This window comes from Carettochelys insculpta, chromosome 3 (genome assembly GCF_033958435.1).
Source record: "Carettochelys insculpta isolate YL-2023 chromosome 3, ASM3395843v1, whole genome shotgun sequence".
NCBI lineage: Eukaryota > Metazoa > Chordata > Testudines > Carettochelyidae > Carettochelys > Carettochelys insculpta.
The window spans coordinates 25,987,898-26,003,668 of record NC_134139.1 but is presented as its reverse complement, the minus strand read 5'-3'; the positions used below and the strand labels follow the sequence as shown (position 1 = coordinate 26,003,668).

Below are 15,771 nucleotides of genomic sequence, written 5' to 3'. Positions count from 1 at the left end.
ATTTTGGCTATATTTTGTGCGTCTTGAAGAATTCAAATACTTTTCTGTTTTAAACCAACAGAAAAAGGACAAAAAAAAAAAAAAAAAAAAGAGCTCCACATGGTCTTACTTACAAAAGATACTTAACTATGACTTCCAGCATTTCTGCATCACTGGAAATTTCAAAATGAACACTCATCTCCAGAGTTAGTACCTTGCAGATGGCCAAGCCCTGAGACCCTGTGTTCTTGATAAGTGACAAAGCAATCTGTAAAAGCTCTGAAACAATTGAAATTTAACATATTTGCAGCTGCATGTAAATATTTCTAAAGTAATTAAAAAAAACCCAACTGTCTGTTGCTACCAACTGCTGAAATTATGCACTGCAGTTTTACATCAGCAGCCAACAAATATGCCAAATACTGAATGTTTTATAAATGTGTATACTGGGAGTTAACATGGACACGCAGTTTGAGCAGGAATTATAGAGTAATGCTTTAGTCTGCGTTAAAGGTTGACAAAAAGTTAATAAATGTGTAACAATTCAGACTTGTCATGGACTACATTTCCATTGTTCTGTCACCTAGTAAGCCCTGTCCAGGCTCCCAAAGCTGCTGCGCACAAAAGCATGAAGATATATTACCAACACTCATAACAGTAACTCGTTGAACACTTTTGGAGGAATTCCTGAACCAATAAAATTTTGAACAGTAACAGAGGTAGCCGTGTTAGTCTGTACTGTTTTAATAAAATTCTAGTGCACCAGCCTATTCTTATCTTAGAGGCAACAATAGCGTCTAGAAAGAACATTCTGCTCTCATACCACAAATCAGTGATGTGATATATGCCTAGATCAGCAGTTCTCAAACTTTGGGCCAGGACCCTACAGTAGAGTTCAACTCCATTTTAAATAGGACTGGTTTAGATTTCCTGAGGCCTGGGACTTAAGATTACTCTCAGCTGAGTGGCCATGCAGCAGACTCAAGATCTGTGAAGATGCTCAAAAGTGCCCCAGGGAGGACTTCCTCCCCAGTGCCAAACCTGGAGCTGCTATGGAGACAGAGGACTAGGGAAGTCCCCTCTCCCTGCTACAGTTGTGGGGCAGTCTGTATCCCAGAGTCCCACCCAAAGCCTTCACCCACTGCACCCCAACCTTCTGTGCCTGTCATGAGCACCCCTCCCACACCCTAAACCCCTGGTCTCCACTCCTGCCACACATCACCTCCATATTGGTGCATATATGGAAAATTCATTCCACATGCTCGAGGAGAAAAAATGCAGGAACATTGTCTGGGACCAAAACCCATGGGCTTCAGCCCTGGGTATTGGAACTCAGGTTACAGGCCCCCTTGAATGAGGCTGAAGCCCTGGGGCTTTGGCCACCACCTTGGAGGTACAGGCTGGCTCAGGCTTCAGTGTCCCCCTCAGGGTTATGCAGTAATTTGTATTGTTCAAAGGGGACCACAATGTAACAACATTTCAGAACCTAAGCCTGGATGACTACTTTACAAATATAGCAAGATGGGAAGTCAATTCAAAATTTTAATACCTACCTTTTTCACATTTGTCTTCTGAAGTATTAGCCAAGAGTGGTGCAGTGAGAACATGCATACAATGGTTGTAGAAGAAATTGAGAAATTCACTTTTCTCTGTTTTCTGAAACAAACATATTTACTTATTAAACACTGATGTGAATTTAGTGTCCTTGCTAGTGAGGACTAACAACATTTATGTAAAATACAGCACTGGCAAAGCAGAAGCTGACATCCATAGCCTTGAGAATTCAATTTGGTACATGTTTGTAAATAAAAATAAAATAACTAAATAATTGGAGATACACATCTCCTAGAACTGGAAGGGACCTTGGGAGGTCATCTAGTTCAGTCCCCTGCCCTCTTAGCAGGACCAAGCACCATCCCTGACATCTATTTGCTCCAATCCCTCAATAGCCCCCTCAAGGATTGAGCTCACAACTCCAGGTTTAGCAGGCCAATGCTCGAGCCACTGAGCTATCCCTCACCCTGGAGATATCCTGCATAGGGACCCTGAACAAGTATGCCATAAAGGATGCCTATGCCCTAGTAGAATGCACTCTGATCAGGGGAGGGAGGACCCCCCGCCCGCCCGTAGCGCTCCCTGATACAGGCCACTATCCAGGAGGAGATCCACTGAGAGGAGACTGGGAGCCCCTTTATCCTATCTGCCACTGCAACAAACTGTTCAGACTTTCAAAAGGGTCTGGTCCTGTCCATATAGAAGGCCAGTGCTCTCTGAACATCCAAGGTATGTAAGCTCTGCTCCCTAGGGGAGGCCTGAGGCTTTGGATAGAACACCAGTAGGGTGATGCCTTGGTTAACGTGCAGGGGCGAGACCATGTTCAGCAGGAATGCCAGGTGGGGTCTCAGCCTGACCTTATCCTTGGAGAATACCATATAAAGCGGGTCCACCATCAGAGCCCTGAGTTATGACACACTCCTGGCTGAGGTAATGGCCAAGAATGCTGTCTTGTAACTGAGGAATAAAAGGGAGCAGGTGGCGAGGAGTTCAAAGGTGGACACCATAAGTTTAGACAATACCAAATTAAGGTCCCACACCGGCAGGGGGGCTGGAAATGCAGTTTGACCCTTTCCATCTCCTTCATGAACCTTTTCACCACAGGGTCCGAGAAGACAGATGACATCCCATGTCCTGGGTGAAAGGCAGAAATGGCTACTAAATGCACTTTCAGAGAGGATAGTGACAGCCCTTCCTGGCTCAAGGACAGCTAGTAGTCTAGAATACTTGGTATTGGGGCTTGCCCTGGGGATAGTCCCCTCTGGGCTGCCCAAAGCAGCAAACCTTTTCCTGCTGTTTAACAATGCTTCCCTGACAGGTTCGGAGCAGGAAAGCTCAACTGCTCTCAGCCATGGAGCTTCCATGCTGTAAGGTATAGCACCTGGAGACTGGGGTGTTGCAGTCTCCCCTCCTCTTGTGTTAGCAGGTCTGGGTGTGATGGAAGTCCCATTGCATCGCAGACAGACATCTCCAAGAGGGTTGAGTACCAGTGTTGTCAAGCCCAAGTTGGAGCCACCAGGATGACCGATGCTCAGTGTGGCCGAATTTTGAGTAGTGTTCAGTGCATGAGTGGTATCAGAGGGAAGGCATACAGCAGAGGGCCTGACCAGTGAATGCTGAATGCACCTGCCCAAGAACCTGGGCTTCGGTTTTGGTAAGAGCAGTATGTCAGGAGCTTTGTGTTGAGATGGGTGGCAAAGAGGTCTACCTGGGGACATACCCACTTCTGGAAAATTAAATTCAGCACTTCCGTGTGTAGTGACCATTCATGGTCCACGAAGGATCTGCTGAGACAGTCCGCTAGGGAGTTGTGAGCCCCCGGTAGGTAGAACGCTTTCGGGAGAATCTGGTGCCGGATGAAGAAGTCCCAGAGCGCCAAGGACTTGAGATGGGGGAAGAGTGTGTGCCCCCTTGTTTGTTTATGTAATACATCACTGTGGCGTTGTCCGTGCTGACTGTGACACACTGCCCCTTTAGGTTGCTCTGAAACACCACACATGCCAGCCAAACAGCTCTGAGCTCCTGCATGTTTATGTGGCGCTGAGCATCGTTGTTGCTCCATAGGGCCTGGGTCTGGCGGTCCCACAAGTGCACTCCACAGCACAAGTCTGAGGCATCTGTGACTAGGAAGAGGGAGGGTTGCGGGGGATTGAAGGGCACTCCCATGCATACTGACCAAGCATCCAACCACCAGTGTAGTTCCACTAGCACTCATGGGGGAACTGTCACTAACTTGTCTATATTGTCCTTAACAGGCCTGTATACTGAGGCGAGCCACAAGTGGAAGGGGCGCACTTGCAACCTGGCATGCTGGACCACAAACATGCATGCTGCCATGTGACCCAGCAGCCTGAGGCATCCCCTGGCCATTATGGCTGGGAACCTGATTAGTTCGAGGATGCAAGACATCATGGCTTGAACCCTGCTCTGTAGTAGGAAGGCCCTGGCTTGCCCCGCATCAAGTCGGGTGTCCACAAATTCCATGGCCTGTGTTGGGGCAAGCACAGACTTTGCCTCGTTTACTACAAGGCCTAGTTTGTCCAACGTCTGTTGTATCAGCTGCACACATCGCTCTATGTGGTGCTGCAATTGACCCTGGATCAGCCAGTCATCCAGGTAGGGAAAGAGGTGCACCCCCTGTCTGCACAGGAAGGCTGCCACTACTGCCATACATTTATTGAAGACCCTTGGGGCCGAGGAAAGGCTGAACGGAAGGACTGTGAACTCATAATGGTACTTCCCTACCACAAACCGGAGGAACCTCCTGTGAGGTGGATAGATTACCATACAGAAATATGCATCCTGTAAGTCGAGAGTGGCAAACCAGTCCCCTCGTTCCAGCATCAGGATCATGAGGCCCAGAGTTATTATAAGAAACCTTATCATTCTCACAAATTTGTTTAGATTTTGCAGGTCCAGCACTGGCTGCAATCCCCCTTTTGCTTTCGGGATTAGGAAATAATAGGAATAAAACCTCTCTCCCTGGAAGTTTCATGGAACTTCCTCTATAGCCCCCCCTTGTAGGAGGAACTTTACCTCCTGCCTGAGCATTGTCTCATGAGAGGGGTCCCTGAAGAGGGACAGGGAGGGAGGGTGGAAGGGGGGGCGGGTAAGAAGAACACTGGATAGCATATCCCTTTTCTACCATGCGGAAGACACACTGGTATGACGTTATGTTGCACCATGCACTGTAGAAAGGGAACAGATGGGATTAAAATAAAAGCTGAGCTGGAACTGAGAAGGTGGCTGGTGTGTCACTCTCGACCGCCCCATCAAAACTGTTGTTTAGACCCTGGTCGGGTTTTTTGATTACTGGCCCTGGGTCTGTTGGCCCTGATATCTCCTATTGGGGCAGCCCTTTCTGCTGCTACTGTCCCAATATTGTTGTGTAAATTGCTGGAACTGGGGTCTCAGGGTAAAGCATCTTCTCTGGGTCGCCAGTGTGTGTAGCCCCAGTGAACATAAAGTGGCCCTGGAGTCCTTCATACTGTGAAGTCTCTTATCGATTTTCTCTGAAAACAGGGAGGGCCCCTCAAAGGGAAGGTCTTGTATAGATTGTTGCACCTCACAGGGGAGCCCCGAGACTTGTAGCCATGCCCCCGTCGCATGGCTATACCAGATGCCATGACCCTGGTGGCCACATCTGCTGCATCTAGTGCGACCTGCAGCACCACTATGGATATGAGTCTCTGCTCCTCCACCATAGCATTAAACTCAGTCTTGCTTTCTGATGGGACCAGTTCCGCAAAGCGACCCATGGAGCTGGCCGTATTATATGCATATCAGTTCTCCAGGGTCTGCTGGTTAGCTATCCTCAGCTGAAGGCCACCAGTAGAATAACCTTTCCTACCATACAGGTCCAGTCGTTTGGCCTCTTTGTTTTTGGGAGAAGGGCCCTGAAATCCCTGCCTCTCCCTGTTGTTGGCTGCATCTACCACCAGGGAGTCACAAGGAGGTTGGGTGAACAGCTGTTCATTACCCTGGGCCAGAACAAAGTACCGGCACTCATTCTTCCTCCCTGTGGGCAGGGCTGAGGCCAGGGTCTGCCACACTGTCTTTGCTGTGTTGGCAATTGTCTTAATAATGGGCAGGGCTACTCTAGTAGGTCCAGACGCTGGAAAATGTCTGTGACCAAGTCCATTTCATCCCTATCTCCTCTACCTGTACCCACAGGCTATGTGCCACCCTTCTAAGTAACTGCTGGTGCGCCCTTCCATCCTCCATTACAGGGGATGTTGAGGACGCACCCAATGCCTTGTTTGGGGATGATGAGGACGACAGCCCCGAGCCCACCAACCCAGAGGGTTCAGTCTCTTCTGTTTGAGTCCTCGGCACCATGGTCTGCAGTGCTGTGCTCAGTGCCTGGGGTAAGGCACTGCATGGCGTTGTCTGCTGCAGTGCTGTCAAAGTGGGATAGCTCAGCACCTAGAATGGACCGACCCTGCCAGTGCCAACACTAACGGCACTATAGGTCCTGGTGCCTGCAGGGGCAGTGCCCACATCTGGGTCGGTGCAAAGTGCACCAGTGCCGGTGTCAATGTTGGTGCCAAAGGCTCTATGGGCACCTCCTGCTGCTCTGTGGAGGCGCCCCCAGCGATGCAAACAATGCCGATCTTGGCAGCTGGGGAGTGACAAGAGCCCTAGGAGGGAGTCCTACAGCTTGTCCTGTGTCTCATGGATCGCCCACTGGGTCCTAAACAGCCATTGGGGGATACCTTGGGGTGGGGACACCTGCCAATCCCTCACTGCGGGGCTCTGGGACCAGTGCCGATGTCCACTGCGCTGGGACGACCTCATACTCCCACTCTGAGCCAAGCTGAAGTAAAAAGATCCCGATTCTGACGCCGATGACCATGACGGCACTGAGGGGCCGCTGGTGCCTGCTGACTCCTGTGTGCCTTGCACCGTGTGATACTGGGCAGCAAAGGAGGTAACTGTCTGCGGGGGTTGAATTGGCATCAGGAACTGGGCCAGTGACCTTACAGACTGCTCTAGCTCCTGTGTCTGAGGTGGCGACGAGGATTCCCTGTGTGGTGTTGGCACAGCCAGTGTTATTTGTAAGAGGCCCTGTGCGGCACTGAAAGCCTCCAAAGTCGAGGGCAGCCTTGGAGAGTGTGGGCTGCTGCCTTACGCTGGAGTCGAGGCCCACACTTTGTGATCCCAATCAAGGTGTGATCTGGTGGATCCTCAGAGTTGTCACCTTCTTCCCCTCTCATGGGACTGACCCCAATCTTGCCTCTCTTTCTTGCAAGGCACCAGGGATTGACTCCTAGGGTGCTGAGGAGCGCTAGGCACCGAGTCCTGCTCTCAGGGTCGGGAGCTCTCCGATGGTGCCAGAGCACTCTGCACTGACAATACGCCACTCTGAGCTCCCACCGGGAAATGTCCGGACGCAAGGCTGCCTCCATCAGCAATACCTTCAGTTGCTGGGCCCTGTCTTTCAATGTTCTAGGCTCGAAGACCTTGCATACAGAACAGCGTTCCTGGAAGTGAGCCTCACCGAGGCAGCTCAGACAAGTCTTATGCGGGTCATTCTTGGGCATTAGTTTGCCGGATTTTGAGCAGGTTTTGAAACCTGGGAAGCCAGATATCCCCAGGCACCGAAGTGCCGAGAGGGGTTAGAGTCCCAACTTGGCTCACTAACCATTAAGTAGAACTATTTACAATTAAAAGACAACAATCTAAATTGTTTACACTGACTATCAACTAATTTACAAGTAAAGGCTACCAGCAATACCAAGAAGTTGGGAGAGAACTCCCGCAACCAATAGCGCAGTGAGAAGGAACTGAGCAGGGGGCAGGTTGGGTGGTGCATATATGGCCCATTATACGGCCACCACTCCAGGGGGCACTGCACTGAACCTAGGGCTACTGGCTAGGGCAAAAAGCTTCTGGCACTGGGCATGGGCCAGCACACCCCCAACTTGGAATGCACATGAGCAATCACTCGAAGAAGAAAGAAGCTCGTTCTCTCTCTCTCTCTCCCCACCCCTCTCTCGGTATGTAACACAAACAACTGTGTTATAAACAAAGAACTATGGTTATAGAAACAAGGAACTAGTAACTATAGACTATATATTCTCTATCTGCAGGTCTGAAGAGAGAGCTGAGCTGTCTGCAGCCAAGGGTGGCTATGAAAGAACAGAAGAGAGAGTGGGGCTGCGTGTGTTATCCCTAGCGGCATGAGCAACCCCACTGAGTGCTGCTAAATCTCCATGCTGTGTGAGCCCAACATCTATCATGGAGCACCCATAGGGACAGGACTTGAAAAAGAACATTTAAGGATTGCTGCATGCACACACGTTACTAGATATATTTTAAATGCTTTTAAGTGACTTTCATTCCAAACCAACTAATACAGGCATATCATACTTTATGTATGATAATTTAAATTCTCTCTAAGAAAAAACAGCTATTCACCATAGCATAGCAAAGTACAATTTTACTCAAACCCCAGAAATCTAAACTTTGTAGAACATTTGTAATCCAAGGCAATGTTTGGGTTCAATGTAATGCATATTAAATGGAATTATGAGAACTCTGGGCAAAAGTTTTAAAGCAAATTTCACTGATTCCTGTGTTTTGTTCATTTGTAACACTATAAACAGAATTATACAAATGTCCATGTGAATCTATCAGGCTATGTCTACATTACAGAGATCTTTCGAAAGAAGCCCTTCCGGAAGATCTCTTCTGAACAAGTGCATCCACACACCAAAATCTGGATCAAGAGAGTGATCTGCTCTTTCAAAGGAGGGCAGCCAGATAGCCCCTACTCTTTCAAAAGAATGGACTAGGGTTTGAAGAGTCCAGCACCATGAGGACTACACTTTCAAAAGAAGGGCCTGGGGAGCGTCTACATGTTTTCTTTTGAAAGAAGATGCTCTTCCTGAAACGGGAGTGGAAGAGCACTTCAAAAGGAGTGCTGTGTTCTTCTGATTTACCTTTGAAAGAACACTGTGTGTGTTCAGATGCTACATGGGATCTTTTGAAAGAACCCCCTTCTTTCGAAAAAATCTTTTGAAAGAACTTCCTAGTGTAGATGCAACCTCAGGATGAGCACATTCTTTAGTATGTGAATGGCTCTATCAAGTTGGAGCTGCACTACATTGTAGGAATTAGACATCAAATGTTCTGATCTGGTTCACACAGCCAAGAGCAACTAAAACTAGTCCAAAACCCATGCATTCGTAGAGAAGACTGCCGATTCTAACAACTTCTTACACAAAGACATGGTTCTTAGGGTTAAAGATAGTAATTATAGATCAGTGTCTTTCATTACCAATAATTTTATGGAAATTTTCTAACTGACAAAAAACATCAGGTAAAATGGGACAATGCCTAAATGCTATTCCTTTATTATCCTCCACCAAAAGACAGTCAGAAAGAGTAAAAAGCCTTTTTAAATGTGCATAGACAGTAAAGTTTCATTACCCCTTTGCATTTTCTTACATTAGCTGTGGCCAACATATTCTCTGGATCAATCAGAGTACGTAAGAGCCCCATTAACTGAACAGCCCCACCAAGTTCAGGGTCAGTATCGCAGATCATTTGCTCAATAACTACATTGATGAGGAGGATATCCTGCAACAAAGCAAATCAATTATATATACATTTTCAGTAATACAATTACTACTAGATTTTTAAATTTATTTTTATTTGGTTTCTAGCTGCTGCCATTGAAAACTCCCAAGGGAAAAAACAACAAAGCTAGTACAAAATATGAATTTTGAGTATTAAAATGGTAAAGTAGAACTGAAAATAAAATTGCTCGAAAATGAGCCTAATGCAGAAAAAAGAGAAGTTACTCACCTGTAATAATGATGGTTCTTCGAGATGTGTCCCTGTGGGTGCTCCACAGTAGGTGTCGGGCTCGCCCTGGCGCCGCAGCTCGGAAAATCTTCAGCAGTCTCCGTTGGGTCGCGCATGCGCTGATGCGCATCGGCTCTTCGCGTGCTTACGGTCACGTGCGCGATCCGGTCCCCGCCAGTTCCTGATCAACCGCTCCGGATGCCCCTGAAAAACACACAAGCAGAGCTCTGAAGTGGGGAGGAACAGGTGGGTAGTGGAGCACCCACGGGGAGCACATCTCGAAGAACCATCGTTACTACAGGTGAGTAACTTCTCTTTCTTCTTCGAGTGGTCCCCGTGGGTGCTCCACAGTAAGTGACTACCCAGCAGTAACCCCCCCCCCGAAAAAGGAGGTGGGTACCCGATTTATGCACAGCTTGCCCGTGAAAGGACTGCTGTCGATAGGCGTGTATCCTCATCAAGCATCCTGTGCATGGCGTAGTGCTTGGCGAAGGTGTCATAGGAAGACCATGTCGCCGCTCTGCAGATATCTCTCAGCACGATGCCTTTGAAGAAGGCTGTTGACGCCGCCATTGCCCTAGTAGAATGGGCTCTTGGCAGAACTGGCAGAGGAGTCTTGCGAATCTCGTAACACAGTCTTATGCAAGACACAATGTGATTTGAAATCCTCTGTGAAGACAGTGCTTCTCCTTTTGATCTGGATGCAATGGACACCAGGAGTCTGTCCGTTTTCCGGAAATGTTTATTTCTATCGATGTAGAATGCCAGTGCCCTTCTTACATCAAGTAAGTGCAACCGTGCCTCTTCATTTGAGTTGTGGGGCTTAGGACAGAACGAGGGCAGCACTATTGGTTCATTGATGTGAAAGTCTGAAGACACCTTCGGAACGAAGGCCGGGTGTAATCGTAAGACCACCGCTTCTTTTGAGAAAATCGCGCAGGGTGGTGTGGACATTATGGCCGCGAGCTCGCTCACTCTGCGAGCTGACGTGATTGCCAGGAGGAAAGTCGTCTTAATAGTAAGTAGTCGAAGGGGGACCGTAGCCAATGGTTCAAAGGGCGGTCCCGAGAGGGTGTGCAGAACTAGGTCTAAACTCCATGACGGCGGTATTGGTTTCCGAGGGGGGTACAGGTTCACCAACCCCTTTAGGAAACACGAGACAACAGGATGGGCAAATGTGGTTGATCCATCCTTTTCATGCCGAAATGCTGATATAGCCACCAGATGCACCTTTATAGAGGATAGCGAAAGTCCATTTTGTTTGAGTTGTAGCAAATAATCCAGAATCGTAGGTATGGTGGCGTCCTGGGGTATTAGTTGCCTGGAGGAACACCATTCGGAAAAATGCAACCATTTGTGCTGATAAGTCTTTCTGGTGGAAGTTCTCCGACTACATTCAAGGACTTGTTGTACTCCCTCTGAGCATGTAGTCTCCAGGGCGCTTAGCCATGGATTAGCTATGCTTGTAGCTGACGTCTCTTCGGGTGGGGGTGCAGTATTGACCCCTGAGCCTGAGAGAGAATGTCCGGTACTGTTGGTAGGAGAAATGGCTGATGTTGAGCCATGCGCAAGAGCAACGGGAACCACTGTTGTCTGTCCCATGTTGGGACTATGAGTATCATGCGTGCTCTCTCCCTTTTGGCCTTCTCCAAGACCTTGTGTATAAGTGTCGTGGGAGGGAACGCATAAAGTAGAGGGCCCTTCCATGGGATCATGAAGGCGTCCCCCAAAGACCCCTGTCCCATGCCTGCTCTGGAGCAGTACTGGGGACATCTCTTGTTTTCTCGGGTGGCGAACAAGTCGATTTTGGGAAAACCATGGAACACTTGGTGGAGTAGATCTGGACGGATCTGCCACTCATGAGTGGGCGCAAAGTGTCTGCTGAGTTGGTCTGCCTTGACGTTGTGGATCCCCGGTAGGTATGAAGCCTTTAGGGTTATATTGCTGGTGGTGCACCAGTTCCAGAGCTGGACCGCCTCCGCACAAAGCGTACGAGACCTGGCTCCCCCGTCGGTTTATATAAAACATGGTGGTGGTGGTGTTGTCGGTATTCACGCCGACTACTTTTCCGTGCAGATAATTGAGAAAATGCCTGCATGCATTGAACACTGCCCCGAGCTCTAATATGTTTATGTGCAGTGTCCTCTCCGCGGGGGACCATAATCCTTGAGTGGTTTTGTCGTCCATGTGAGCCCCCCATCCCATGTGGGAGGCATCTGTTGTAATGAACGCCGTGATTTGCGGTTGGCAGAAGGGCACCCGTCAGGAGATTCCTGGGGTTTCCCCACCATGTTAGCGAGCTTCGTGCCTCTGTTGTAAGTGACACTCTCTTGTGGACGTTGTGGATTGAGGGTTTGTATACTGTTGCCAACCAATGCTGCAATCCTCGCATATGCAGCCTGGCGTTTTGCACCACAAACGTGGTGGTTGCCATATGCCCCAACAGTTGTAAGCACGTGAGAACTGGAACAGTGGGGCTGTATGTTAGTAGTTGTACGAGAGATTCGATGGCACGGAAACGTGCCTCGGGTAAATACACCCTTGACGTGACTGAGTCTATCTGAGCCCCTATAAACTCTATATTTTGTGTGGGGTTGGTCTTTGATTTTGAGAAATTGATGATGAGGCCCAGTGAGGTAAATGTGTTTGTGGTGATGTGTATCATCCATAGTACCTCCTCCCAGGAGGTCCCCTTTAACAGGCAATCGTCCAGGTATGGGAAAATGAAAACTCCGTCTGTGTAGGTATGCCGACACCACCGCTAAGGTCTTGGTGAAGACTCTGGGTGCTGAAGAGAGTCCGAATGGGAGGACTCTCTACTGGAAATGATCTGTACCCACAAGGAACCGGAGGAAGCGCCTGTGGGCTGGATGAATCGCAATATGAAAATACGCGTCCTGCAAGTCGAGGGCCACAAACCAATCGCCCTGATCTAGTGCCGTGATTATTGAAGCCATTGTAGTCATTTTGAAGCGTTGTTTGCGTAGGTACTGGTTCAGTGTGCGTAGATCCAAAATGGGTCTCCACCCCCGTCTTCTTCTCTGTCAGGAAATACCTGGAGTAGAAGCCTTTGCCTTGAAACTGTTCCGGTACCCTCTCCACCGCCCCTATGAATAGGAGGTGGTCCACCTCCCGCCTTAATTCTGGTAGGTGAGAGGGGTCTCTGAGGACGGGTGCGGTGGGAGGATTTGGTGGAGGTAAAGACTGGAAGGGGATTGTGTATCCCGTGTTTACAATCTCCAGTACCCACTTGTCCGACGTGATGCTTTCCCATTGTGGGTAGAATGGCTTGAGTCGGTGATGGAACATGTACTGAGATTGGCACTGGAGGTACAGTCTTGGCTTCGCTGCCCTCGACATACCCGTCAAACTTGCTGTCTCGCACTTTGCCCTGCGGGGGCGCTGCCCTGCTGAGGCCGGCGCCTAGGGCCTTTATAATGTGTTTGTTGATGACGCCCTTGATCATACCCCCGTTGAAATTGGGCACGTTGTTGTTGGTAACCATAACGGCGTTGTTGAGGATAAAATGTCTTCCTTCTGAACGGTGGGGTATATATCCCCAAGGTCCGAAGCGTCGTTCTGGAATCTTTGCTCAAGTGTAGAACTGAGTCAGTCGATTCAGCAAACAATTTTACTTTGTCGAAGGGGAGGTCTGCAATTTTGACCTGCAACTCCTTTGGAATGCTGGATGTATGAAGCCATTACTCTCTCCGCATTACCACTGCAGTGGCCATGGCACGGGCTGCTGTATCCACCACATCGAGTACAATCTGCACGCCTGCTTGAGAAGCCGCGTAACCCTCTTGCACGATTGCCTTAAGAATTGGCCTTTTTTCCTCTGGAAGGAAGTCCATGAGGGCAGTAAGCTTGGAATAATTGTCAAAATTGTGATTTGACAAATGAGCGGCATAGTTGGCCATACGTAGCAATAGGGTAGAGGAGGAGTAGGCTTTTCTACCCAGAAGATCCAACTTTTTTATGTCCTTGTCCAATCCCCCAGATTTGTACTGGGCCGATTTGGACCTGTGTTGGGACGATTCAACCACCAGCGAGTTTGGCTGTGGATGACTAAATAGAAATTCCATCCCTTTCGCAGGGACGAAGTACTTTCTGTCCGCCCTTTTGTTGGTAGGCGGAGCGGATGCTGGGGTCTGCCATATATTAGTGGCTGCCTCCATGATTGCATCGTCCAAGGGAATAGCAATTTTAGAAGAAGATGGAGGCCTGAGGTTTTTAAGGAGTCTGTGGTGTTTCTCCTGCACCTCCGCCACTTGAATATCTTGGGATTGAGCTACCCATTTGAACAGCTCCTGGAACTGTTTCAGGTCATCTGGGGGAGAAATATCTCCAGGGACCACGGCCTCATCTGGCGAGGATGAGGAGGTGTCATTGTGGTATCTCTCCTCCAATTCCTCTGGATCCCGGCTGTATTGCTGTGATTGTCTTTGTGGAATTTCGAGGTGGGGTTCAGTGTCCTTAGACCCAGCCTCTGATTGGGGCAGCTGTGGTGTTCCCTCAGGTGGGAGCAGAACACCTTGGCGTTGAGGAGTGGTCGACGGGGATCCATAGCAAGACGTCGAACTCCTATGATGACGCCCCACATAATGATGGCGGTCATAGCAACAGGGACAGGAGCCTGGCGATGGAGACCTGGACCATGACCCAAGGATGTAAGCGTGGTGCCTGGAATGACGAGACCTCCGAGATGATACCAACGTGCAGGGAGAGCCTCTATGAGAAGACTGGTAGGGATCTCTGCTAGATGCTGGAGAAAAGCGTGCAGATCCCTGTGATGGGCTCCGAAGAAAAGGAGAAGGACGTCTGTGGCAGGCTGAAGGTGTTGCTGCCCGTCGAATCTCTGGTGGTGATTGTGGTGATAGAGGCAGTGCAATTCTCTCAGGAGAGGGGCTGTGGTGCCTGGTCTTCATTTTAGCCTTTACCCTCTCAGGTGGCCCTATTGGTGAACTTGGTACCGGAGCAGGTGTCATGCTGATTTCCACTGCTCCCGGTGCCACTGTTGTCAGTGCCGCTACTGTCGGTGCCGTCGTCGCCGATCCGGGTGCCGATGTCTTTGGTGCCGCCGTCTCTGGTGCCTCTGGGGAAGTCCCGATCGGTGCCGCAGTAGCCGGTGCCGAACTGATTAGTGCCCGCACGGCTCTCGGTGCCAACTCCCCAGTCGCTGCAGGGCCTTGAGTTGTTGCATGCGCCACAGCTTTACCAGTAGAGGAAGTCAGCATGCGCGGGCCCTTTGTTACACTCATCCCCTTCCCAACAGTCAGGGGCAGGGATCGAGTAGGTGAGGCTCTTCTTTTCTTCTGCGCAGAGGAGGTCAAAGAGGCAGCCTTCCTCTTGTGCGCTCCTGAAGAGCCCTCCGTATGTACTGTCTCCGATGCGGCAGGCTGAAGTGCTTTGTCAACTAACAGCATCTTCAGCCTCATTTCTCTGTCTTTTCTAGCTCTATTAGTCAACTTAGAGCAATGGGAGCACTTCTGAGGAACGTGTGTCTCCCCGAGGCACCGTATGCATTTGCTATGGCCATCCGAGGCAGGCATGGCCTCCCGGCAAGATTCACACTTCTTAAAGCCAGGGGATGGCATTGTTAAAACTTAACTCTGAGTCCTTTATGTGCTAATAGTGCACTTAACAGTCTATTAGTTGATGTTAAACAACCGTTGGCCTTTGAAGGCTGACAACAAACGCGGCAGGCCCGCCCGGAGGTGGCCGCTGCTGTTCTAAGATAGTCTTTAGGTTTTAAACAACTTTAACAGAGAGACTAGCTATAATAACTACAGAACTGCTAACTATAACTGTTAAAACTATTAACACTAGAAAAAATAAGGATTTATCTGTCTCGGGCGTTGGAGCCGGAGAGGATTCCATCTGCAGCCGTTGGCGGTTGAGAAGGAACTGGCGGGGACCGGATCGCGCACGTGACCGTAAGCGTGCGAAGAGCCGATGCGCATCGGCGCATGCGCGACCCAACGGAGACTGCTGAAGATTTTCCGAGCTGCGGCGCCTGGGCGAGCCCGACACCTACTGTGGAGCACCCACGGGGACCACTCGAAGAAGAATGAATGTTTTTAAAAACCGGGTTCACATTTCTGTGTCTCTGTGTCACTCCAAAACAGTGTCATAACCATGTATTCCTATATGTTAATCTATTTGTATTTCTCTTAAATTTAATGTTAACTTCTAACTTAGTAATGCTTGTTTTTGGGATAATTATAACGTTCCTCTAATATGTTTTATAGTCTATGTCATTATGTCCTCTCAACCTTAACTCTATCTTAATATTATTTTGTCTAGAAATAGGATACTTAGTACTCCAAATTTCACCTGGAAGCTGATGAGAATCCCTTCTATAATGAGCAAAATTCAGGTTGTATGTGCTTACTAGTTACCACCATCCCTAATCAGAGTGATGTT

General features: G+C 49.1%; 1 protein-coding gene across 2 annotated transcripts in view; it reads right to left on the bottom strand.

Annotated features, from left to right (window-relative positions):
* The window catches only part of PPP4R3B (protein phosphatase 4 regulatory subunit 3B), a 73,306-nt gene that overhangs the window by 21,297 nt on the left and 36,238 nt on the right, over positions 1-15,771 (bottom strand). The window contains exons 8-9 of one of the 2 annotated variants that reach the window (XM_074989489.1): positions 8,968-9,117; positions 1,533-1,635 (exon numbers count right to left, since the gene is read on the bottom strand). In XM_074989489.1, coding sequence (XP_074845590.1) covers positions 1,533-1,635; positions 8,968-9,117 — 253 coding nt within the window. The remainder of the gene's footprint in view (positions 1-1,532; positions 1,636-8,967; positions 9,118-15,771) is intronic. The other variant, XM_074989490.1, reaches the window with a different exon arrangement.